This window comes from Podarcis erhardii, assembly GCF_964252035.2.
Source record: "Podarcis erhardii genome assembly, chromosome: 3".
Taxonomy (NCBI): Eukaryota; Metazoa; Chordata; class Lepidosauria; order Squamata; family Lacertidae; genus Podarcis; species Podarcis erhardii.
In genome coordinates this window covers 68,716,906-68,742,563 of record NC_138507.1, presented here as the reverse complement: position 1 = coordinate 68,742,563, position 25,658 = coordinate 68,716,906, and the positions used below count along the sequence as shown (strand labels likewise).

The window sequence follows — 25,658 nt, the reverse complement described above, 5'->3', positions numbered from 1 at the left end:
ACACAAGTGACAGTATTGTTTGGGGGCTGGGGTGTAGGTCCCCCTCAGTGAGATGAGCTAGTATTTTGTCTTAGCTGTAATTTTATGTTTTACAAAAAACATTTGCAAAATAAGGTGAAGGTGGTATGATTATCAGCAGTTTTAAAATATGCTTGTGTGTACCTTGTTAGATTTTGAAATTCAGCCTGCTAGTATGCACAACGAAGAAATAGGATATAATGTTAGTAATTTCAAAGCATCCAATCAGAAGGGAACAGCATTTTCTATAACCGTTCCCATAGTAACAAAGCAGCTTTCCTAGTATTCTAAGAGCCCAAGCCTATAATGAAGTAATGAGAATTGCTTTGTATTTCCATGGAAAGAAAACATTCTAATGTACTTTATTTCTGTATATCTTAGTTTCAATTTGAACCTAACCTGTATTATATTATCCAAAATATTTATTTATATGGGGATTCCACTTCTGCAAGTGGGAAGTCCTTTGCTCATGGAATGACTGTTTCTGACCTAGTGGAAGAGGGCTGTGTGGGGACAAGAACCTCCAAGTCCAGAGTTGTTCTTCTCATTCAATATTTTTGCACATGCTCCTTTTAAAAGCCAGTAGAATTCTTAACTGCTATCTCCTGTATTGCCCTTATTCATAGAGTTTCACCTACTGCAACATAACCAATGAATCATTTGTGGTACTGCATTGCAAGACATATCCTGCTATTGATTACACAATTATTCACACAAGTCATTGTTTGTTTTGGTTCCGAGTCAAAAACTTTGTTTTGGTACCATAGAATCTTCCAAAGACACACACAGAAACTGTATTGTCTTTCAGGACTGATCTTACAAGGCTCCTTCACAAAGTGTAGTTTGAGGGGCAAAAGTGCTCATAAACATTTTGCTTTTCCTGTGAAAGGGGACCAGTGTGAGTTTCCTAAGAATGCCTATCCATGAACTGTCACCATATATGAAAATAGGACAGGGGTAGCCAAGGTGATACTCTGCAGAAGTTGCTGGAATGCAGCTCCCATCATCCATGACTATTGTAGTAGGAGGATGACTTTGGCAATTACTAGTTTCTATGTTGATGTGAATTTGGGGTAGATTTGTTCAAGGTAAATGCAATTATTCCAGGTTTTTCCTTACAGGACTTTGAATCCAAACTGCAGTGTAGAGCCCTTATAGAAGGAATCAAAATAGCCAACAGGATATTCTGTACATTCAGCAGCAGCTCTTAATTGTGTCTTTCTAATTACCTGACATCATAATTTGCATCCTGCTACAGGAACTAGGGTGGGCACCCGGCTTGAATTTTTCAGAATGATAACCATTTTGTCTTGTTATTTGGCAGTTTAATTGGGCTAACAACTTTTTCAAATGTTTATTATTTGTACTGTAACTTTTCATTAGGCTCATATGCTTTCTTAGATCCATTGTTTTTATTTCTGTTCACAGGTGGATGTGACTGTCGTTCATTTTACCCCGTTGGTGCAACCAAAAATAGAACAGCCATTTAAGCTGGTGGAGAAAGTTGTCCGAACTGTGTTTCAGTTCAGAAGGAAATATTGTCATCAAAGTGTACGGTAAGAGATCTTTTCCCTACATACATTTTAAAAAATCTTCAGAATGGTATTCTTAATACAATGGCTATGCAAAGTAATTTCACACATGGGAATCTTTAGCTGGTGACAGTAGTCAGCATGGTGTGTGAGAGAAATAGCCAGCATAGACCAAATTCCTCAGAAAGAGCTCTTGCATCTTGTATTTTCTATAGGAGGAGTTGGGAACCATTTTCTCCTCCTTGGGCCAGATCCTTATCTCCCCAGCCATAAGTGGGCCAAATGTAACATGCAGCTGGGGCCACCCACCTATCAACCACTTGATGTCCTAGTGAGGTCAAGTGATGTTGTGCTTTGCAGCCCCGATTGTGGGAAATTCAAAGCACAATGCTGGGCTGTTTGAGAGTCCTTTGGTATTAACTTCTCGCTTTACTGAAGGAGGCCTTCTCCCTTCCATGCTGCTCCTTAAACCTCCATTTTCCATTGAAGGCTGGTTGTTCCTTTGCTGGAGCAAGGTATGCACCCAGTCGGGAGTTCATCTTAAGCTGCTGATCATTCTTTTGAAGTCCCACCATTACAGACCCTGCTTGTCATTCCGTGTTACGTCAGGTGTCAGGTGTGTGATCATGGCTTCCCCACTGAATCAGTGAGCTTTTCATGACCAGTGGATCACAAGTGGATATAAATCTCAATTATTTTGAGGGTAAAATATATGTGTGTTTACAGTGGTGCCTCACAAGACGAAAAGAATCTGTTCCGCGAGTCTCTTCGTCTAGCGGTTTTTTCGTCTTGCGAAGCAAGGTCCGTTGACGGATTAGCGGATTAGCGCTATTAGCGGCTTAGAAAAAGGGGGGGGGAGGGAAAAATACCCGCAGGAACTCGCAATACATTTTCGTCTTGCGAAGCAAGCCCATAGGAAATTCGTTTTGCGAAGCACCTCCAAAACGGAAAACCCTTTCGTCTAGCGGGTTTTCCTTCTTGCGAGGCATTCGTCTTGCGGGGCACCACTGTACCTTTTAAATACAGTAAATAAACATAATAAATTTTATTATTGGGTAAGGGAACATGAAACAAAGTAAATGAGTGTCTTCAGATATGTCTCTAAGAATAAACAGTGACACACACACACACACACACACACACACACACGCACACACACTCTGCCCATGCCACTCTATAGGCCTACAAAGAGAGAGAAAAATTATCCGGGCCTACTTCCTTTCTACTAACTAGCATCTGCTTCACAATCCAGACCATAGTACAGCAAGCAAAAATGAGCACCAAACAGTTAAGCTCGCTGACAAGTAGTGGCCATAGTTGTGATGAAAAGGTTTACAGCAATCAGAGCATGCAAGCCACTCCTTTTAATGCAAGTGTATGGAACCTGCTGCTGGGCTGCAATTTGGATTGGCTAGGGATGATGAGCATTGGAGTGCAAGAATATATGGATTGCCACTGGCTCCCCAACCTTGCTTTAAATGCCAGGACACAACCCCATCTTGTCACTGCACCTCTATGCCCTACAATCAGCAGATGAGGCCTTGGTGCCTGTTTATTATCTGAAACTTGATTGGGATAAAGAGTGAGACTTTCTTTGTGGCAGCACCCCTCCTTAAGGAACTGGGAGGGGGGGTTTTCAGTATGGTAGAAATTTTAACAGTGTGTGGCCTGACTTTTAAAGTGAGCTGATTTGCTGCTTGCTGAAAACTAAACTTGTGATACTTTAGTGCTGCTGTTTCCATGTTGACTTGTAAGACAAAATAAAGACATCTTTGGTTTATGGTTAGGATGTCAGTGCAAGCTTGAGCTCTGTGGCTTTTCATTTTTGAACTAAAGCTTTCCATAGAGAATGGCAGTGTTCGGGAAGAGAAAGTAAAATTTCTAAGTGATGTGCAGAGAAGGCAAAAAATTGGATAAGGAAAGCCAACCACTGAGTGAGGGGGCAGAGTACAGGAGATACAGGAGATTGAGCAGCATAACATGGTTCCATTGGGGTGTGGTAGACCAACAATGTGGGGTAACTGCACCTAGTGCAGGCAACTATTCTTAGCATGGATTAAGTAAGGTAATTTTATTGAAGTGGGTCACTGTTTCTGATGGACCCCGTTTAACAAACTCACTTGGATTATCTCTACTATTTTCTTTCAGGGTCTTATTTCCAGAAGCTGAACGTTTAGAAAAAGCAGAACAGCTACTCAAGCTGGCAGATGTTGATCCAATTCTGCGCCCGACTCAACTTTCCATGTTTCATTTTAAAAGCCTTTGTGATGTCTATAGAAAAATGTGTGATGAAGACCCAAAACTTTTTACATATAACTATAGGGATGAATTGACAGAGACGCGAAACCGGAAGAGGAGCAGATTTTGCAAGACTAAGGATGACGTGATCTAGCTCATTCTAGAAAAGTAACCAGCCGCGATGTGTGTTTCTGTCGAGTGGAATGAAATACATTCTAAGTTGGAATGTTAAGTCTTTTTGAACTAAGGTATGTGAAATTAATTGAAGAGAGAACAGTATAAAAAACAAAGCACACCAATTGCATTTAGCATTTTACTGTACAAGCTTGTAGAGAAAAATGAAAAATACAATAAGATTACAGTACAGGCTTTTTATATTTACATATATATAAAAATCAAGTATAAACATCTTAGTGCAACTTAGTGCAGGACTTTAATTTTTCTAAGATGAATTTAAAAATATTTTTTGCTTTAAATGCCCCGAATTAAAGTTGCTTGAACTTTCTCAAAAGAACATAGGTATTGACAAGAGTTCATTCCCTTTTCAAAAAATTAAAAACATCTCTTAATTTTATTTAAATGAGATTACACTGCCCTGAATCGTAAACAGCTCAATCTAAATTTCCGTTCCACAATAAATTAAAATAACTTAAGCCTTTACAACTACTTCTGTGGAAAACACAGTAGTGCATTAAACTGAATAGTTTCTCAAGTTACAGTAATCACCCTTTTTAAAGTACGTAAATCTGTATGTGGTGATGCTGGAATCAGGCAGCTAGGACTTTCCATGCCTGTCTACTGTTTCATAAAAGCAGTCCTCATTAACCACTGAAGTTAAACTTTGTACACTAAATTCTCTTTCTAAAATAGAGTTCAGGTCAAAACTTGCAGCGTCTGGATGGCTATCAAGAGACTGGTGCCGTTCTTGCATTGCCAGTAATGTTCCTTTGTCGCGTCTTGTGCTGTTCACTTTCCGTTTAATAGGGCAAAAGTGTGCCCTGACTAGTTTAGGGTGATCACCCACCCTCCGCCCTTCTCCATACTCACTCTCAGAAGAATACTTATCCTCTGTTTCATCACTAGGATTCTCGGAAATCTTCAGCCGCTGGAACTGAATTTCTATGTCTTTTGTGGGACTGCCTTTCTTTAGAATCTGCTGGTAGTCATCCTCGTCATCACTTAAAATGTCAGATTCTTTGACAGGACTGTTTGAAAAATCTGATGCAGAGTTTTGGAGATGTTTCACGGGGGACAAATTTTTAGATTCCAGGATGCTATCGGTGGTATGGCAACTGCTACTTGGAGTACTGCTACTCAGGCTGCATTCATCAGAATCCAATTCATTTACTTTGCCTGCTTCAGTGTTCCATTCATTACTGGGAGAGTTCTTCATTAACTTTAATGATCTTGAGGAAGCTGCCAGGGTAAAAACACATGCTAAATTCCTATACTCAACAATTCTGGCAAGCATAACAATAAGAGTTATATAGTTTCACCATTACGTTTCAGTATGAAGTGACATTTTAAACTACTTTCGTTATATCACAGGGGAGATATTTTAAGTTATGAAGTGTGGCTTCTTCAAACAAACAAAAACTCTGAACTTAGATTGGCTGATTTATCTAGGAGCCCACAGAGCCAAATTCCATGTGGACTGACTGTATAAAAATGGCAACGTTAAGCTGCCTCTTAGAGCACTAGGAAGGAACAGGGTTCAGTGCTTCCTGCCTAGTCACTGTGGAAGCCTGTCAATAAAATAGACTAACACTATTCCCCCTGCCCCCCGAAAAAAAACTCCTACAAAGACAAGTTTGTAAGGTTCAAGTACTGAGTAAGGATCTTTGCATGAAGCTGGAGGGACTGCTGAAGTGAACAAGTTCTGCTTATGCATTATGTCGAAGATAAGGAACCGCTCATTCCTGTGCTATGCTTCAACCTTACCTCAACTGATCTGAGGATAAGCCTCTATGGCAGTCTTAGCTCTTCAGTCAAAGGCTAAGTAAGTTTATGAGAAAGTAATTTCAAGCAGTCAGTGTAGAGGAAATACTTCTATTTTGAAGGTTGCTCAGACTTTGTGTGTGGAAGAATATCCTACTTTGTTAATCACAAAGTTGATGTGTATTATTACAATTTCTATACCATCTTTTATCTGAGGATCACAGGACAGTTTACAATATAAAAACACATACCGTAGTAACAAATAAAAAGCATACCCTCCCGAAGTTTTAAAAGGCCATATATTTTTTAATTAGCAAAAGGCCTGGGAGAAGAGAAATGTTTTTGCCTGGTGCCTAAAGATACGTAAGAAAGGTTTTATATTGTTGTAAACCACTGTAATATATTTTTATGATTAAGTAGTATATAAACATTAAATAAATAAATAACCCAAATTATTTCCCCCCCATCCTCTTGCTTTGTTTACTATCCGGTCTGATTAAATGTTCGGGAACACTTGAAAGCTTGCATGCTGTTTTGTGACATTTCAGTTGACCTAGTAAGGTGGTGGTTCTAAGGTGGATTCTGGCTCTCCCCCTCCCCCCTTATAATACAACACAACTGACTTTTAGTTTAAGCAAAATTAATGTTCTCCCACGCTTGTACACGTTTTTTTACTATTAAATTTATGTCTCCAAAAGCAAAAAAACAACCCCAAACCAACCTAGAATCAGACAGGTATTTAAAAACATCAATTTCTGTGCTTTGCAAAATTTTAGTTCTTCCTACCTTTTCAATTGCAAGATGATGCAATAACGCCTACTAAATATACAGTTGCACAACTAGTAATTTTCAACAAAGTGCAGTACAAACAGAATAAGTTTAGTTACTGTAATCTTTGTTTCCTCTCCAGCAATACTACAGATAAGTGTTTGAACATGCTTGGGTAGTATTACTACAAACTAGTATGAGTTTAAATTTTAACAAAAAATACATTCTTACCCAATTTTGCTGAAACAGGAATTCGATTTTTATGCAGAACTAGGCGGCTTTTACATGTTTTCTCCAATGGTGAGTCACACTTTATTTGACGCCTTAAGTTTTCTCTTAGAATTGAACGAATCACTTTGACTATATTGGTCTTGCTTTCACAATCACTGCAAAATTCAAGAAAAGTGTAGTTAGGTTTCAGATAATACAAACACATATGATTTGGCTTTGTCTTTGTAATTTGAAGGAGCAATTTGGAAACCTTAATTGTTCACAGATGGAACAGTTAAGAGGCTGGAGAATCAGCATGAATGTGCGATTCCTCATGGGATCTGCATAAAGTTCTGTGCCTACACAGTTCAGTTCTAGAGCTTTTGAGAGAGGAGTTGGCAGAGCATATCCATAGGGAGATGATTGGCCTTGCTGCATGAGCAACAACATAAAATATCTTTCACCTGAGGTTTCTTGGGAAGTGTACATACAGCTGCCGTTAAACAAGTAAGTATGCTGTGATTAATTCCAAAGGATATCTAATGGCCCAAATTATGCATATTATATAGAAGCTGTTATGTAGGGTGGGAATGAAAGGAGGAAAGACTATTTGGAGGGGAAAGTGAATCCACGATTGTACCTGCTACATAGCTGGAAGGTTGTTTCAGGTCTTCCTTCCAATTCTGACTTGGTATGAATCAATTCCCAAATGCAATTGTTTTCTGTTCCTGCATGTGGAAAGAAAGACATGTTATTGTAAATATTTCATGATGTCTACAAGTCTGTTGCCAAACAATTTTCATGGAAAGACTTATGAGACCACAGGGAAAGCTTCAAGATCCTTCAAGACATAGTGCCCCTTGCCTATTACTATTGTGTTTTATATTCTAGCAATTTATGTTTTTCCCCCACCACTACTGTTTTACCAAATAAAGATGCGGTCATTCTCCCTCTGTATGCTGGTATGCAGCAGGTAAGCTGTGCAGCCCTACCATGACATACACTGTCGATATGGATTATTGGGAAGAAAAATCAGGTTTCAGGTTTCCCCCTTATTTGCAGTTGTGTCATTAACTGTATCCAACATCGCATTAGAGACTCTATCCACACTGTTTGTTTAACAGCAAAGTAAGTTCATCACCCAACACAGGGTGTTTGTCATTTATCTTCTGCTGAATTAAAAAATCTTAATCTCAGATTCACAGTTACTGAAGAAATTTGTTTTTTATTGGTGAATAACAAGATACTTGGCAAATCATGTTAAACACGCTGCCTGATGTAAATAGGCACTACATTATTGACAACTATAATAAACACTGAATTCTTTCACAAGTGTCCTTCAATCTATATTCTAAAAGGTTGTGATGGATGCACTGCTTGATCAACCATGGCGACAACAAAATCTCTAGCTAAGGCCAAGTTATAAACCCTCCTCCTGCATCAACATTACTTTTGCCGTCACATCAGCAGGGAATAAACCACAGTTAATTACAGGTTCCTATTTTGTCTGAATTAGGAAACTATTGTTAGTTCCAAACAGCGGGCTATGAAGCCTTAATATATTGTCTTGTTTGGAAAACATGAACCATAGTTTACATATCATTGTTTCAATGTGGCCATTTTCTTCTGTTGTTTAGCTTTACTCCATATCTTAAGATTTGAAGTAATAAAAGTACTGAATACATTCATTGGTGACAAACATCAAAAAACAATAAAAATGTTAAATAAAAAATGTATTATTATCTCTAGATAAGGTCACCTGCTGTATTGCCCAGTCGGACTTGAAGAGCAGATAAAGGAATCAGCCAACGAAATTTAAACAAGTCCAAATCATTATGATTATGCATAGTACGGACATTTGTTGCCTGTAAATAAAAAGTACTGAATCAGTTTATGTGTCATTGCCTTTTAAAGAATTAATTAAAGCTTCATTCCTAGAAGACAGAATTATGCTTCTGGGGGAGGGGGGAGTTTGGATCAGGGATCATGTAAGCGAGTGACTTTTTGACATCACCCCATTTGGATGTGATGGGTAAGAAGGCAAAACAAACAAAAATCTCCCCCACCCCTTCCTAAAATGGGAAGGCTCCCCTGGATCACAGTCCCTTGTGATTCTAGATTTTTTTCACCTATTTCTAATCTACTTTATCTAGAAAAATTATCTAAGTAATGTATCAAACATTCCATGTATCATCTGCATGTATACCTTGAAACATTTTGTATTGTAAATCAGAACTATAATACACAATGCATCTTAGGTAGTCTTATTTTTTGACTAAGAAAAACTTACCAGTTTCTTCTTTAGTTTGCAGTTCTCTTTATATACTAAGATGACAGCTCTTTTGAATGCTAAGAAGAGAGAGTGACAAGGCAACTTTTATTGATTAGACTTCTAAAATGAGTACTACATTTTAATTTTTGAATTCAGTTATGACATACACTAATAATAGTGTGTCTTAACTGGCAAAGCAAATTGCTACAGGTATTTGCACAGGGATTTGTGTCGTCGTCTCTAGATCTGCCATTGCTTGCATTTCACTCCTGGGGCTTATATTTATACAATCTTGGGTTGCATTTAATGAGAAGCAAGATTTTTGCCTGATTGGTATAGCTGGTAGCTGGAAGTCTTTCACTTTACCTATTCCCGAATATTGTAAATATGTTCTACTATACATTAAAGCATTTATCTATTCACATTTTTGTCAGCTCATTTATTTTACAGAATCTGAGCACAGCTGCATCCCAATCCCATCTACGATATCCACTTTTCTCTCCTCCCACCAATAAACTGGATCAAATTTATCTGAGATGGGTGCAATCATTCGAATTTACTATTAACAAGACTACAGTTCCAGAAGAAGCATTTAGGTTTAAGAAACATACAGAAGTTTGTTCTGGGACAATGGGATACACAAAGTGAAAGGGAATAAGAGTCAAAATACCTAATAATAATATTAATAATAATGCAATCTGTAAGAAGACTATATAATCCTTTAGTAAGAGCTATTTATAATATGCAGGCACATCATTCACACAACTATAGACACAGGCATGAACAGAAATTTGATTGATTGCTGTAGGTCTTATATCTTAATTGCACAAGGCTAATTGATTCATGTTAGCACCTTGCAATTGTTACAATCTTCATCCGAGCCTTAATGATGCAGCAGCATTTTTCAGCAGCTCCAATGTGGAAACTAGCATGTATAGCAGCCTGCTCATATTTTGAACTTTAGTTGCTAATTCTAATGATGTTCTTAAAAAGAAGAGGTGAGAGCTACCTAATGCAAACAGGCAACATCATGTGTAATGGTAGTTCTTTCTCTCCTCACCTCAGCCACCCACCCCCCTTGCAAATTTATCTCCAAAAATAGGTTTCAAAAGGCAGAGGAAACCTCTACAGCAGATTTTGGGGATATGCAGGGGGCTGGAGGGGACAGAAGAGAAACAGGAAATATGGGTGTATTTCTGTTGTGGCAAGTATGCAAAAATCATTGGATGCCACCCTAAGTGACTGGGGAAGGTCAAGGCAAGGCAATCAGTGGATAAGACTACATCACTCAGTCTCATCCTTGTTCATGACCTTAGCCATCTACAGTCTGCTACCCCACAATGCTTTATCTGGTGTCTCTCCCACTCTGCCAAAAGGATCAAAAATTCAAGTTACTTGAGAGCTGGTACAGCATAGTGGTTAATAGGCTGAGCCATTAAATTGGAAGTCCCTGACTCAAAACAGGAAGTCCCGCGGCTATTACCTGAATGCCATTAAGAAACATCACGATCATATACTAATAGAAAACTCATTCATGGGCAGCAAAATCAATACCATACACAAGAGAGGAGGCATCAGGATAGGCCAGGGAATACAGACATACAAATATACTTGTAGGGAGGAGGATAGACCTAGGGCAGTCAGATGCAAAAGAGGACAGGGCTCTGCATCTTCTAAAGGTATACAAAAGAATTCCAGCAGGTGTAGCTTAAATGACAAAGAGCAGAAAAACCCCATGGAGCAGAATAATGACTAAGCAGACTCAGAGGCCACAGAATGCTGGTAGATTGTTAGGAAAAATAGAAATATCAAGGAGGGAGGGAAAAACTGGAAAGAGCATGGTTAACTGACTGTGGCCCTCAAGAGGAGCAATCTGCACTGCAACCTTTTGTTGCTGCTCCCACCTGTCTTATCCTCTGCAATAATGGGATGTTACTGGGCTACTCTGTAGCACTGTTATCACTGTGATAAAATGTGTAAATACTTTCACAAAAATTTTGAGATCTAAATTTTATACTATATTCACAATAATGCCCCCATCACTAATTTTCAGTAGTAATTTTCAACCAAGTTCCATCTTGGAGCAAGCATAGAAAGCTAACAGATCTGATATCAAACAACGCATACCTGTAACCACTGCATGAACTATTTTAGATAATGTTTTGACATAGTTTGAATAAATCACTCACCAAACACTGTGAGTTCCAGGTCTTTTCTTGTTTTGCCCAATGATGAGAATGGATTCAGCCATGCAACAGTAGAGTGCATTAGAAGTTCTCCCATGGAAAGTTCGGTGACCTATGTCCATTGTAGATTAGAAGGGTTATTCATTCTAACATACAGCAATTGGCATCACTTGCTGAACAGGCTCTTGGGCTGGGGGGATTTTTAGGGGGATTTTGCTGCTGTTACTGATAGTAATTTTTGTATCTTGATTTTTGGCGCTTATAATGACTTATGTGGAAATTTTTCAATTATCTGTACTTTTTATGTGTTTTATGTTTATGTTTTTTGTTATGTTTGTAATTCGGGTAACTCTTGTCTTATTGTATGACGACTATGGAAAGGCGGCATACAAATTGATGATGATGATACTGTTGGACAAAGATTAAGGCCAAAATTTGAATTATCTGCACACACAAAACCCTGCTCCCATCTTCTTACCTCTTTCTCAGTTCCACTCTGATCTGCAACTAGTTGGTCAAACACTGCACCGTAATCCTCGTAAATCTTCTGCATTTCATTGATGTGACTGGCCACCTTTTCCATTGCCTTCAGTGCTTCTGCAATTTGTAAAGGCAAATCCATTATTTGAAATACACTGAGTGGGCTTGTTGAAACCTTGAGTCACTTAAAACCCAGGAATTCATCATCTTAGGAAGTGCAGAAACAAATGCACTGTTGATGCTAACCAAATAAGCAAAACCGCTCCCAGTGTCTTGCCAAAAATTTCTATTCATCATGTGGAAAACCACTTTACACTCTGTAATGTGCAATGAGGTTCCCTATTGTGTGCTTAGCTCAATGCTAAATACATGATATGATACAAACAGCTGGGACAGTTTTTAAGAACAAAGAAAGATCCTGCCATTGGTCCATCTAAGTCCAGCATCCTGTTCTCACCATGGCTGGACAGTTGCCTCTGTGAAACCAGCAAGCAGGAATCGAGCCCAAGAACATTCTCCCCTCCTGTTCAACTGGTATTCAGAAGCACAGATAGCAAAGCTTATTTCCTTGGGAAGTACCTGTGAGATGGTAATGCTCCTCGCTTTCAGGGTCTGTCAGAGATACCAGCTCCTTCAGGAGCAGCGGGTATTTCAGCACCCTCTGAACTGGCTTGATGAGAAAGGACTCCAATGTGGAAGAATGCTGTTTAGCTGGGTTGCGAGCATCCAGAAAGGCCTTAAAGGCTTTATCTGTTTTGGCTAAAGGAAAAACAAAACAAAAACCCAGAGCGTATTAGCAGCCCAAAAGCAACCATATGGAGAATCAATCTTCTGCATTTCATTCCAGGACCTGGCAAACAATAGGCCACACTCCTCTGCCTCCCTCTTGGTAAAGGTCATCAATATTCTATGTAACAATAAGCAACAGAGAGATAATCCTTTCTCATATTATGCATCCTTTGTTACTCCACCTTAATCTACAATCACTGCTGTGCAGCTTAGTTTCTGGAATGTGCACTAGAAGTGTTCAACTTTACTAAAGATTTACAAACATTCCCAGCAGTTACAAAGAATATCGTCCTCCTTTCAGGGGATATGTCACAGATTCTACTTCCATCTAAAATTACTCCCAAGAAGCTGTGGCAGTGTATTTTCTTTCCAGGTGGCAAGCTGCCATATCTACTCAAGGAAAAACACTATTTTAAACAGCCTCACTGTGTACTTGTGAACACGTTCAAACTATATATATATATATATTGATCTAAACCTCAAAAAAAACTGTCAAAGCCTCACTGTGTACTTGTGAACAAGTTCATACTCTCTCTCTATATATATATTAAAGAAAATGATATAAACTTCCAAACCCACAGTTCATTCCAACTAACTTGCCCTCCCTCGAGGCCCCCGTGCATCCCCGGAGAGTGGGGGCACAGAAGGAGGAGAGGAGGTTTTGGTGCAGGAGTGGGAATCATTCTACTTGCTCAATTACTTAGTTGGCTACAACCCTTATTCCTCATATTCCTCAGAGGTTACACTAGAATATTATTTCCATAACTAGGTAGAGAAAGAGGGAAAGTACAAATGGAAAATATATGGGATGTTGAGGCAAGCACACCCTATTAAAAGCACTGCAAAATAGTCCCTACATCATCAGAAGGCAGCCTGAAAAACTAAAACAAAAGCTATTTTCTTTATGCCATCACCATGAAAAACAATTACTTTGGTGCTATGAATCTGTCGCATGGATATATTGCATCAGTAAGACTTTTACCTCTTTCAAGAACTTTCTGGACTTTTATGTGGTTTGCACAGAACCCACTGTACAATTTAAAGTGGTCCGCATAATACAGGAAAGAACCTCCCAAGGAGAACAGCAGTTTCTGAAAGCAACACAATCAGAAGTTAGGAAGAGAATTTTTTTTATTTAGCAGGTACTCTAGTATTATTCTTTAGTTAGAAGATCCATTCCTTAATGCAAAACATTCGTGGTCTGCCTTCCATTAGCATTCAGGAAGTGTTTAACAGCAGTTAAAATAATGGCATACAATTCAAAGACATTGTGCCTTGAAAATGATGAACGCAGACCTCGGCAACACCTTTTGCAAATATCTTAACATGAACAGGGGTTTAGTTAAGGAAAGCCGGTGCTCTGATTGTCACACTGCAAAAACAAACCAGAAATTCACCTCCAGAGTCATGCCCTCAAATGCAGAAGTGTTAATAGCCCATGGTGTTATGGGCCTAGTTTAGTGGCATTCCCAGTTGTGGCCAGACAGGGCCCTCCCTGTTGAATTTCCAGCACCTACTGAATATGAATATCTCTCTCTCTACATCTATATCTATTTCTAATATAGACAAAATTCAATAAAAACTATGAAATCATAATTTAGTTAAGTATTTTATAGTGTGTGTGTGTGTGTGTGTGTGTGTGTATGTAAATATAAAAATCCAGCAGGCATTTTAACTAAATTATTTCATAGTTTTTATTGAATTTTGTCTTTATTATATTGAATTACTTGTACATAACTTATTATAATTAAGTAGTATAGAAGTTGCTTTGGATATATTTGACACTGATACCAGATTGGTAGAGCCAATCTTTCTGTTGAAAGATTGTTTGTAAAAACATGAGAGAATATGAGAAAAACCCATAACGTGGGGGGGGGGGAATTGTGAATGTGCAGAGTTTCCCCTCTATATATTCCTGTTTTGCAAAATATCTTGGGGGAAATGTATGAACTGCATTCCTTTCATGGCATACAGTAAGCAACTGTACAAAAGAAACTATTCCCAGCTTATTCCCAGATTTGCCATATTTTTCACCCCACAGAACAAATCAGAAAACAAGAGTTTGTGTTCACCAATGGTGTGACTACATGCACAGCCTGGCCAGCGTGATCCATGCTCTGGGAACATTCCTGGTGCTGCAATGCACCTCAAGTGAGGCTGTCTTTGAAGTCTGTTCAGAAAGTGCAGTTGGTTCAGAACCAAGTGGCTAGATTATTGACTGCTGCTTTGGCACTGCAGGTGTCATCAAGTTCTAACAATTTCACATATTTGTGAAAATACTTATACATTTTCTTTTTGCGTCAAAAGGACAACAAAGATGCATAACAACAATAAAAAGCACAAAGACATCATCAGTGCTTCATGTTATTTATGTGTATGAAACAAAATGTTTGTGTTGGAGAGAGAACAGGGTGACCGTGACTCTTAAGATGAGAATTTGCTCAGCTTTTGAGTATAGCATTTCCCCCTCCAGACAGTTATCAAGATAATACAATTATAGGATGGGACTAGGAGGAGATCAGCCATGAGTTTGTTGTACCTTGATGCAATGCAGGTAAGTTCTGACATGGAAATCATGAAAGCGAGTGATTTAACTGGGAAAACATTTCATAAACTTATTTTACTTTTTCTGGATGTATGACAATAAAAACATGCTTCTTAAGACTAAGAAAACTCTTTCCCCTTTCTCTTAACATAAAATTACATGAATTCCTCCCCCCCCGCAAAAGAGTATTCACTACATGCTTGGCTGTCTGAAAACAGTTTAGTAGTCAATGCTTTATACAAAAGTTATTCTGAGGAAGAGAAGAAAGCATCCTCATAAAACTACAGTTCCCAGGATCTTTGAGAAGAGAACCTACGTCTACAGAATCAATTTTAAACAGTTTGGGTTTGCAATGTGCACATATGCCCTTAAATTTATCCCAATGTAATATTGGGGGCAGGCGGGGGGGGGGGGGCAGGTCACAACCTTCTCTCTGGAAACTTGCAAGATTGCTCGTTCACTCTAAGCCATGGTTTGGCTTAGTGTTATGTGCAAACTGAGCCATTGACTGAGATAATTCAGTCAATGGCCGTATTCACACGTAACATTAAACCATGGTTTGTGCTCTCTCCTGTCCTGTCCTGAGCAGTCATGAACACATGTCAAGTTCAGTTTCGTTCTTAAAGAATATTGTTTTACCGTTATGTATGAACCAGAGATACTGTTTTAAAACAAACTCAAGTCAGTTTGTAAAGTCCGTTTCAGTTTTATGAAGCTGGCTTGTTTAACTAGACTTTGCTTGTTTTAACCCTAGATTCCTGGTACACATATAGTGCAAAACTGAGAGAGTTTGAAAGAAGTCCTTGTCCAAGTGACAAGGGAGCAAGACAGGGAGCAGGCGAGTCTAACACGTTGCTCATGCTAATAGAAACTTGTCTATGCAGTGCTAAGCCATGGTTTGGCATTACATGTGAACTGAGCCAAAGTCAAAACAGTGCCCCCTGCAAATAAATACAATTCAGCTGAAGAGATGGAAAGAAAGCAAAGAAAAATGGTTACTAACAAAATGTACAGGTACTTTTATATATATAATGAGTTTGAGATTTTATATTTACCCGGAACTGAGAAGGTGTTTCAAGTGTGTTGAAGTCAGAGCAGGAGGAAATGCCATCTTCAAGAGTCTCTAAAAATACCTTTTGAAAATCCAGCATCTCTGGCAGACTGCCAAACAAAGATTCCATCTACATGTGAGGAGGAGAATCAAATATGGAGCACGTGAATTGTTTGTACTTTACGGTAATACTATCCAAGAGAAGGCAATCAATCAATATGTTGCTACAGCAAACAAATAGACACTTAGCATTAATGAATTTGTCTCATAATAGTTTTGGCACTGAACATGGAAAAACAAGTGGTTTCTGAAACAAAGATGTCTTAGAAGCATTGTCGTCAGAAGTGGACTCAAGTTTTATAACTAAGACATGATTGATGCAGCGGATAGAAAAACACAGTTTGTCTTTTCTTTCATGTATGATATGATGGAAATGCTTGCAAGATTGCAACAGATTGGAAAGCAGTTAAAACAACAAAAGCAAAATCCTCTCACCTCATCTTGAGTGAGGAAGGTCTCACTTTGAAGAGGTTCCAAGTATAATTGGAAGAGGCAGCTCAGGTCCTATAAAGGCACAAAAATTGCAGAGTTTCAAAAGAAAATAATTCCTTGATAACATTCACCCGGGTATAAAACTAATGAAAAATAGTTTTAACTGACATCCAAAGTCTCATTATTCTAACGCTATTGCTTGAACTCCGTAGCTGTGGCACTCTTACTAGGAATAGCAAAGACAGCTTAGGAACATGATGACATGAAAAAAGAACTGTTTGAACAAAAGAACCTTACTCCCCATCTCCCTTCCTCCCTCTCTCCCCACAACCGCATGATTTCTAAACTTTTCCTTGTTTGTTTGTTTGGTAACACAATGCAATCTTTAATAAAAACTTGTTGAAGGAGGAAGAACTGTTTATTTCTAGCTGAATGTGTCACTGGAAGGTCATCACTGAGGATTATGGCACCACCTTGTGGTCAAAAGCAGGAAAGAGAACTGAAGGGCAGCAGGATGCTCCCAGAATCACATTTGTGTCCTCACCAAGCTTGAACATATTGATTGGGAGGGACCTACTTCCGTAACAATAAGGGACTATTAGCTGTCAAAATTAGAAATACCCCGAACAAAGGAAGAAAGGCAGGAAAGTGAATTAGATTCTGGGAGCTGCCTACTTGACTCTCAAGTCCTCTTTTTAAGGTCTCTTGCCTGCCTTTAACCACAAGGTGGCGACATGGCCCTCAATGATTGCCTTCTCTAGCAACACAAGACTGTTAGTATATGTAAACACGAACCCTCTAAAGCAGGGGATTCATCCACCACACGAACAAAGGACTGTGGTTTATTCTAACTAGTCTATAAAGCATAGTTAGAACAGAGCACGGTTAGAGCAGAGCACGGTAAAGACATCGCAGACAGCTGTGATTAGTTTTAAAGAAAAATGAGAAGTTTTCGATCTCATGTGTGCAAAAGGATAGCAGAGAGGAAGGCAGAAGCAGGAGAGTCCAAGACTTGCTCCTGTAACACCAATCCATAGCGGAGCATTACATTCTGAAACTGGCCATAGTGAATAGTTATGATACAAATGCCTGATCTGAAGATCTACAGAGTCATTTGTGCTCTGTAAGGTTTCATTCACACTGCTGAAAGTCATACTGATGAAAGAATAACAAACACTAAAACAACAACAATGCAACAAACTTATGTAGTGTTCAAGCATTAAAATATATAATACAGTATATTCAATATATTATATATTCAAATGTAACTGTCCTATTAGTTAAGTCCATACTATTATCCCATAGTGCAGATGGAGGACTGAGGCTAAGAACAGATAGAAGTCTAAGCTCTTAGCTGCTGTATGACACTCTCTCACACTTGGCCAGACCTTTTTTACAGAGAGCTGACTCAATGGTTCTTGGCATACTGGGTATTAATTCTCATGCATTTTAACACTGTCAAGAGAATGTCTTCAAAAGCACAAGTTTGGTGTTCTTTTTAAAGTAAAGCTCAAGATTCTTTAGGGCAACAGAATATATGAGCTAATGAAAGCTAAGCTAGAAGATTTAAAACTTCTTCCAATCATCACATTTTAAACTGAATCACTGATGTCACACTTTTGGTGGATTATAGGAAGGGAAAAGTTTTTAAACTGCATGGGAAAGCTTTCACACGTGCATCCAACACAGGGTATGCAATGTGGAAAGAACTGCAGTTGCATGAGAAAACTGTGAAAGCATGCATGGGAAAACATTTGGGAAATCCTGCCCTGTGCCCTCCAAATTTTGAATCTTTTATTCATGGACAAATACCCATAAAAGATGATGGGATGCCATATAAAAGGCAAACTTTGCTGGTTAATATACGGAAAACAGCCGCTAGAACACAGAGGGAAATAAATTATCCCAGCCAAATAAGAACTATGAAGAAAAATGAACATGGTAAAACGTTTGTATTACCTTTACATAAGATTTTTCTGTGTCCATAAGCTCTTGGATGACCTTCCTAAGTCTGTCTGCGTCAGTAAGTTGCCGTGACAGGGGCTTCAGAGGCGGAATGTTCTTTATTCCTTCCATACTGTTTACCTGAGATTCATGGAAATGTGGACACAAAGCTGAAATCTGCTCGGCGCTCTGTCGGTTGAAAAACACAGAGACAGACTAGTTATCATACTTTGCTTCCCACTGCACATTTGACATTGACCTATGTACCATTGCATGTATAGCAGGCAAATACATGGTTAAGGAGTTCAGTTTCTAACAGTGCAATCCAAAAGTCTCTAACCAGTGCAATCCCATCCATGTCTACCCAGAAGAAAATCCTATTGAGTTCAACTGGACTTGGTCCCAGGAACATGGGTATAGGATTGCAGCCTATATGTTCAATTCTATGGCCCTGCAGATATTGTTGGACTACAACTTCTATCATCTGTGCCCACTGGCTATGCTGGTAGGGGCAGAGTCCCCCCTCCCACTCCATTTGGTAAATGAATTATTTAAGATGCAAAGACATAATATAGGTTCTTGCTCGATCTAAAATATCCATGGAAGATAGTGTATAATGAACTAATGTGAGAATACCTAAATAGTAAGTTAAAACATGTTCATTTTTCAGCTTTCCAACCAACTTCTTGGTTTCTGATTTTCCTGTTACAATCTATTTATTCAAACATCAGAAAAATACACAACACAATGCCACCTTTTTAGATCGGCCTTTGAATGACAACGATAAGAAAACCACATGACGCTAGAGCTCCAAGAGGAAAGGATAAACAACAACAACCAGTTATGTTAAATAGGACCACACATTTCATGTGATATGCTGTTTGACCTTAATCTGGAAACAAGATGGGGTGGTGAGAATGGACACTGATGTCCACCCCAACTTAGCAGTTCTATGATTTTCAGTTACTGTATGGCATTTCTAGCTGAATTGTCGTATGATAATTTACTTTTTCAACCACACATTTTTTCCAGTCTTTCTTGTGTTTATCAGTCATCCCTGGACCTGCTGCCCTGCACTTTCTTATTTAATGCCACTCTCCCTTTTTCTCCTCTTATTTCCTACCCTGCAGATTTGAGGTCTGTGTGCAAGGGCTTCCTTTATCTCTTGCACACAGAGCAATGATTGTAGGTGTTTCAAAAAGATGACATCCATTGTCAGCGATGCTGCAGATCAGACATGCTAGTCATGCGGCCTATTGTTCCCATTTCTTGAAGTATATTATTTTACAATCTGAGTAGTATTGAGTAGTATTGAGTAGTATTGGTCACGGGAAAAGTGACAAGAACATTGTTGTGTATTTTTTAATACTTGCAGAATGTGGGAAGGGGTTAGAAATGGTCAGTATTCCAGACTCTGGCATTTTTATAACAAATGACTGCGCCCACAAACAATGTCAGCATCAATCCTCAATTTGTTATTTAAAGATGTTAAATTGTTGTTATAAAGAACAAAATGTTATCACACTCACAGATACACCAGAACAGATAGATGTTGATAATGACAGGAAGTGCTGTTTTCTAGTTTAGTGCTATATTTGTGCCAGATTCATCTGTCCAAAGCATTTTCCAGGAATGTGAGTGACTTCAAGCTGTGTCAAGATTCAACACACTTGTCACATTTCATTTTGTGTTCTTCCTCACTGTCCCAGTATTTCGTGTAGTTTAATCTTCCAGAATTGTAGACTTTAAAGTTTTCTCTAAAACGAATTTGTGCAGTTGCACCTACGCCTCCCTCTCAATAAATTAGATGCAATGCACCAAAAGGTATGCACCAAAATTTATTTAGAAAATGATGCGTTTAGTTTTTGCTTACAAATTATTCAACAGATAAAATGGACACGGTGAGCAAGCTTCAGACTATGGGTTCTCATCACTCCTACCATTATTTTAGATTATGGATAATCATTCATCCTCTAATAATGGCATCAGAAACAATCAAACAATCTGGCACAGACGTAGACAGCCAAGCTACTAAATACAGCTATAGCTCAGACCATTCAGGCTACTATGTTATTATAACAGACCCCTCAAGTGTCCCGATTTAATCCAGACATCCCAAATTTACAGAAGATGCCCTGGAGAAGGATGAGCAGGCAGGTGAGGAAGGGGGCGGTCACTGTCAGTGGCAGGGAGAGGGTGTGGGATGGGGTGGAGGGTGCCCTGAATTGCCCTCCCAAAATGTTGGAGGGTATGTTATAACCTTCAAACACTTAAATATTGTCAGTAATAGCTATATAGGTTGTCAGGGGTGGGAGAGAGAATAGAACACAAGAAAGATAAATGATCTCTAGTTTAAGAAAATGCAACACAGAAATCTAATCAAAATATCTTGAGAGTTGGATTCCTTTGTGATGAAAAAATTCAATATAAAAATAGTTTCATTAAGCAGCCCAGGGTCTTGCTATTCTCCACCCACAGCAAGAAAAAAAAATATGCCTGATCAATACTTCAAGCACAGTATCTTTTGCTCATGAATAAACTTTTGCAGGATTAGATAACCACAAACTGAGTAAGGCAAGACACTGTTACAAGGCAAACTGTTACAAGGCAATCCACCAGCTGTTTAAGGTGATGTATTCAAGGAGGCTGAGGCTCAATGGAAGCCTCCGAATCAGTATTAGTTTGAAGCCTAATTCTAAAGCTTATTGGCTATTAATGTTGTGTTTTAATGAATTAGAAAGAATGTAAGTGGTTTCCTCTATGCAATTTCAACAGTATACAATGGAAAAGGTACTTCAGGATTCAATCTTATCACAGATGTTTAAAACATGGCTTAGTCATAAGGTGTCCTTGCACTCAAGAGTTCTCTGTCATCTTCTGTTGTTCCCACTCTAAAATCCAGAAAGTGTTAATTAAGAAGTAAGTTGCAGACTACTGCAACAACAGTCAAGGTCTGCAATATTTAACTCATTGTCCTTTGTACTTAAGTACATTCATTTTAGTTTTTTGGGGGGAGTGTCCAAAACTCCACAATCCAGAGAAGGATATCCATGTATGGAAGGTTCACGTCTGTGCTCCTATCAGGAATGAAAGTGCAAATTGTATGTACACCTGCGTAATGGATCCCATCTACCCCAGTGCTTTACTTTCAATCTATATCTATACATGAATATGAATGAGAAATCAAGAATGTTATGCAATTTACATAGATGGTTTCTGCTTGCATTTCCCATTTCTGCATACAAGTCTCCTTCATCTGTATCAGTGCTGTAAATCACTGAGGTTGGAAACTTAAGGGACAGGGCAACAGCGCTGCAGCCAACCCCCCCTCCCAAAGAATCATACTGACATAAATGTTATCTGAAAAAGAAACTCCTCTACTGCCAAAGTAGGAGGATTTTGCTAGTTGCAGATTGTATCACTAGCACAGTTATACTAGAGATGCACTTCCTTGTTCTTTTAAATGCCTTCTCAGATAGTTTATAGCTGCAAGATGTAGAAGGGAGACAATTTTGCAAAGAATTCTGAAACAGTTGTTGAAGTTTGATTCAACATGGTATTGTGAGTGGTATTGTTTTGGACACCAATCTCAAACACAATCCATTATTTTATTTTTTTAACACGCACACACACACACACACACACACACACACAGCAAGTTTAATTTACCCTTACTCAAGATCAATTCTGTTAATTACTGCCTTGCTCACTTACGGATATTATTATATTAACAACTGTGCATGCATTAAATGGAAGGACAGTCCATAGGTTTTATATACAATTCCTGCTTCTTTCAAATTTTGCGTTTCAAGTTTGCTCAAGCAGTTTAAAGAATGAAACACTTACCCTTGAAACTATCCTCTGCAGGGATCCGTAAGCTGCTGATGTTTGCTGCTTTGCTTTCCTTCCTAAAGCTAAGCCCTTAACTCTGGTTTTACTGTGTTTGAAGGCAGGCATTGTATAACTTGCTTCAATGAATTTTTCTCCCTAAAAAAGCAAATACTTCAAAAAGGGAAGGTGGCGAGGCCCTTTATTAAATCACTCTGGCACATTATTTTGAGGCGCACTTTGGCAATAGGGAAAAAAACACCACCCAGCAGTTACCTTGTGCACTGACGTACGATAACCTGATATGCTGCTGTTCTGCATTTAGTTGAGCTAAACAAAATAGAGGGAAAAGCACACTACTCAGTCTATAAAATATCTCTTACAAAACTATTGCAATTCCTGGAAGGGGTGGAAGAATACCTTCAAGATTCAACTGAACACCACAGTGTTTCTCTGCTTAAAGAAACCCAAAAATTTGTGGATCAAATCCCATTTAGAGGTTTCTGGCTAACAAACCCTATGAAATTTAACATGTAACCCAAAACATCGGGTACTATTAGAAATCTGCTGGATAGAGAGAGAATAGAGAGGCTGGATGGCTCTGAAGGTCAGAGTGAGTTTTCAGTGACACTGCTGCTCTGCCAAGAATTTCAGACACTGAATGCCGTGGCTTCAAAAACAGCAACACAGCACTGGAAAGTTAGAAAATTGTACACAGTTCAGTGGGGTTTTTGTTTATATAATTTTTCTTTTCTTTTTTTAAATAATATTTATTGAACATTTTCAAATATAACAGAAAAAATAAAAAATAAAAATAAAACATCCATTTTATAACCTTATTTTCATTGATATCCTTTCAGGACTTCCCCGCCCCACCCCCTTTTGTATTCCAATTCCTTCAAATAGATTCAACAAGTTCTTACCCCAAATTTTAAACTTATTATGATTAACCCAATGTTAAAAATGTTTTTCCATCCCCTAAAATCGACCCCGCTCCCTTCCACGAGTTCCCCTCTTTAATATGCAGAACAGGTTAAAATAAAAAAGATAGAAAAAAGAATAAAGTATAGTTTAACACCCTTTGGATTCCAATATCCCCCCCCCTTTCCCGGTTGCGTTCCCCAGTGTCCATCCCTGCTGTCATCCTGGAGGTCCCACATCTAGGCCGAAATCCTTCACAAGTCCACTTTGCCGTCTTTTTAAAAGTCTTTGCCGCCTTTTTGGTCATCTTTAATTTTGAACGTCCAATCTTGGAAAAACTCTATCTCAAAAAGGCCCATTTTTTCCATCCAAATCTCTGTATTCAAGAGCAAAAACTCCAATTTTGTTTCTTTAGACCTTTCAAATCTGGATGTCCCAAATGTTCCCACTTCCAACTTTATCCAATTCTTATTGTTCATGTTGTTCTTGTTATTCTCTCTCCTCACTTTCCTCTAGTTTCATTTCCTGCTCCCCTGCAAAAATGTTCTAATTCCAAAAGCTTCTAAATCCTCTACAGAGGCTTTGTTATTCAGGAACAAAACTTTACGTCAAGTCCCTTCCATTCTTCAATAGATAAATCCATTGTCTCCTTTAGTGTAGAGACCTCTGTAGACAAAATAGTATTCCATTTCTGCAGTTTCCCAGGAGATAAAAAGTCCTATTCAAATTCCATACCAGCAATACTTGTAGTGTCCCACATCCCCTCTAGAGGGATTATAGTAACTCAGTTTCCTTCCAGATCACACCCAACAGTCAAAGTAACTTGTTATTCCTTATTTTAAACAGTTAATATCCAATTTGTAACGAATATAACCGGCAAAGTCCTCGTAACAAAGTTCTCTTTTTATTCTTCAACTTTGACAGCTCCTTTGACAGCTGTCAAAGCCTCTGTTGCTCCTCTCCCGGCGCTCTCGCGGATCGCTCCCGGTTCACTGGGGGGGGGGGTTGCCTTTTAGCTCACATTTTACTTTTCTCCTCCAGCCCAATCTTATAGTTTTCCATCGTGAAATTAGTAACTTTATCAAAATAAGGTAGCACTCGATCTTAGTTGTCAAATCCTTTGCTTTAATTCCTCTACAATCGGGGGGAGACTGACTTCCTTTTTGCACCTCCCCCGCTCGCTCCGAATTTAATTTTTTCCCCCTTTTTAAGTCCAGTTTCCAATTACTCACGGGTTATTCTTTTTGATCCAAATTTTCAATGGAAGAAGTCAGCGCTCTCCGCCGAATGGCATGCGGCTTCGCTCGGCAGGGGAAGCGGAGGACTCATAGCACCACACCCCCCCCGGCACCCGCTCCGCAGCCTTTAAAAAGGCTCCTTCGCGGGTCGGGGGGGCGCAAACGGTGACCGCCGAGTCACCATGCCCATGGGTTTCAGCGCCCATGGTTTTTGAGGGTCCCCGCGTCGCCGGCGCGGTAGGACCCAGCCCCTGCCGAGCTGGCTCCCTCCGGAGCTCGGAGGGAGTCCGCCATTTGGCGATGGCGCCAACCCGGAAGTCTTGTTTATATAATTTTTCTTGTCCTTTATTTGAACTCCCCAGTTGTAATTGCATCAATACAAAAATCTAAGCTGTGCTGATTAATAAATTCATGCTTGAAAAGGCATTTAACTTCCTATACTTCACTGTAGCTTAATTAATGGCCACTGCTTTAAATGTACATTTGTGATATTTTAATACTATTATTTTTAATGTTTACTTTGTAACCTCACTTGGAGACCTAATGCTAAAAAAAAAAAAAGGATTTCAATTAAACAAACACACATGGGATTGTTTCCAGAGCATTTTGAGAAAATTTGAAAACATGCTTCTGGAGACATTGTTTATTTATTCTTTCATCCATCATTCATTCTTTCCATTTCTATCCTGCCATCCAAGGGCAGGTTATGCTATGTGATGTGATGCATGGTGATAGCTGAAGCCTGCATTTCTTGGAGCTAGTTAAGAAGAAATCTACAGAAAATGTTTCTGTATACAGTACTGCTGTAGAGAAAGTACTGCTTTAGAATAAATGTTCAAGAAATCCTAGTTTTCTCCCCCTTAAGTAATATACTCTATTAATGAATCACTCCCATAAAAAGTTCTGAAATAATTTATCAATAAAGACAATAAAGCAATTTAACAAAAAAATATGTAAGTAAATAAAATTTCTAGCCCAGTACAGATAGAAACAGGTATATAGATCTCCAATAAAAAGTCTTGTTTAAAAAAGGTCTTCAATAGGTGCTGTGAAGACAATAAAGACTGTGCCTAATGGGAGGAAGTCCAAAGTTACTGGCTGATGTACAATAAGGGTGGAGAACCTTTGTGCTGGTTGACACCAACCAAGATCACATTTCAGAAAAGTGTGTGGTGCTAGAACAAGTTGGTACAACAAGAACAGGCCAC

The 25,658-nt window shown here is 38.8% G+C and overlaps 2 protein-coding genes across 2 annotated transcripts in view; one reads left to right on the top strand and one right to left on the bottom strand.

The window, feature by feature from the left end:
• Positions 1-3,942, top strand: part of TFB1M (transcription factor B1, mitochondrial) — a gene marked incomplete at its 3' end in the record, with an annotated part of 30,960 nt that extends 27,018 nt beyond the window's left edge. Inside the window, exons 7-8 of the mRNA XM_081854390.1 lie at positions 1,447-1,574; positions 3,699-3,942. Of these exons, the coding sequence (XP_081710516.1) occupies positions 1,447-1,574; positions 3,699-3,942 (372 nt within the window). The remainder of the gene's footprint in view (positions 1-1,446; positions 1,575-3,698) is intronic.
• Positions 3,943-4,563: 621 nt separating this feature from the next.
• Positions 4,564-25,658, bottom strand: part of TIAM2 (TIAM Rac1 associated GEF 2) — a gene marked incomplete at its 3' end in the record, with an annotated part of 80,640 nt that continues 59,545 nt past the window's right edge. Inside the window, exons 15-26 of the mRNA XM_081854407.1 lie at positions 18,479-18,652; positions 16,523-16,591; positions 16,032-16,157; positions 13,414-13,522; positions 12,222-12,401; positions 11,641-11,759; positions 11,166-11,274; positions 8,995-9,053; positions 8,464-8,569; positions 7,345-7,432; positions 6,726-6,880; positions 4,564-5,204 (exon numbers count right to left, since the gene is read on the bottom strand). Of these exons, the coding sequence (XP_081710533.1) occupies positions 4,564-5,204; positions 6,726-6,880; positions 7,345-7,432; positions 8,464-8,569; positions 8,995-9,053; positions 11,166-11,274; positions 11,641-11,759; positions 12,222-12,401; positions 13,414-13,522; positions 16,032-16,157; positions 16,523-16,591; positions 18,479-18,652 (1,935 nt within the window). The remainder of the gene's footprint in view (positions 5,205-6,725; positions 6,881-7,344; positions 7,433-8,463; positions 8,570-8,994; positions 9,054-11,165; positions 11,275-11,640; positions 11,760-12,221; positions 12,402-13,413; positions 13,523-16,031; positions 16,158-16,522; positions 16,592-18,478; positions 18,653-25,658) is intronic.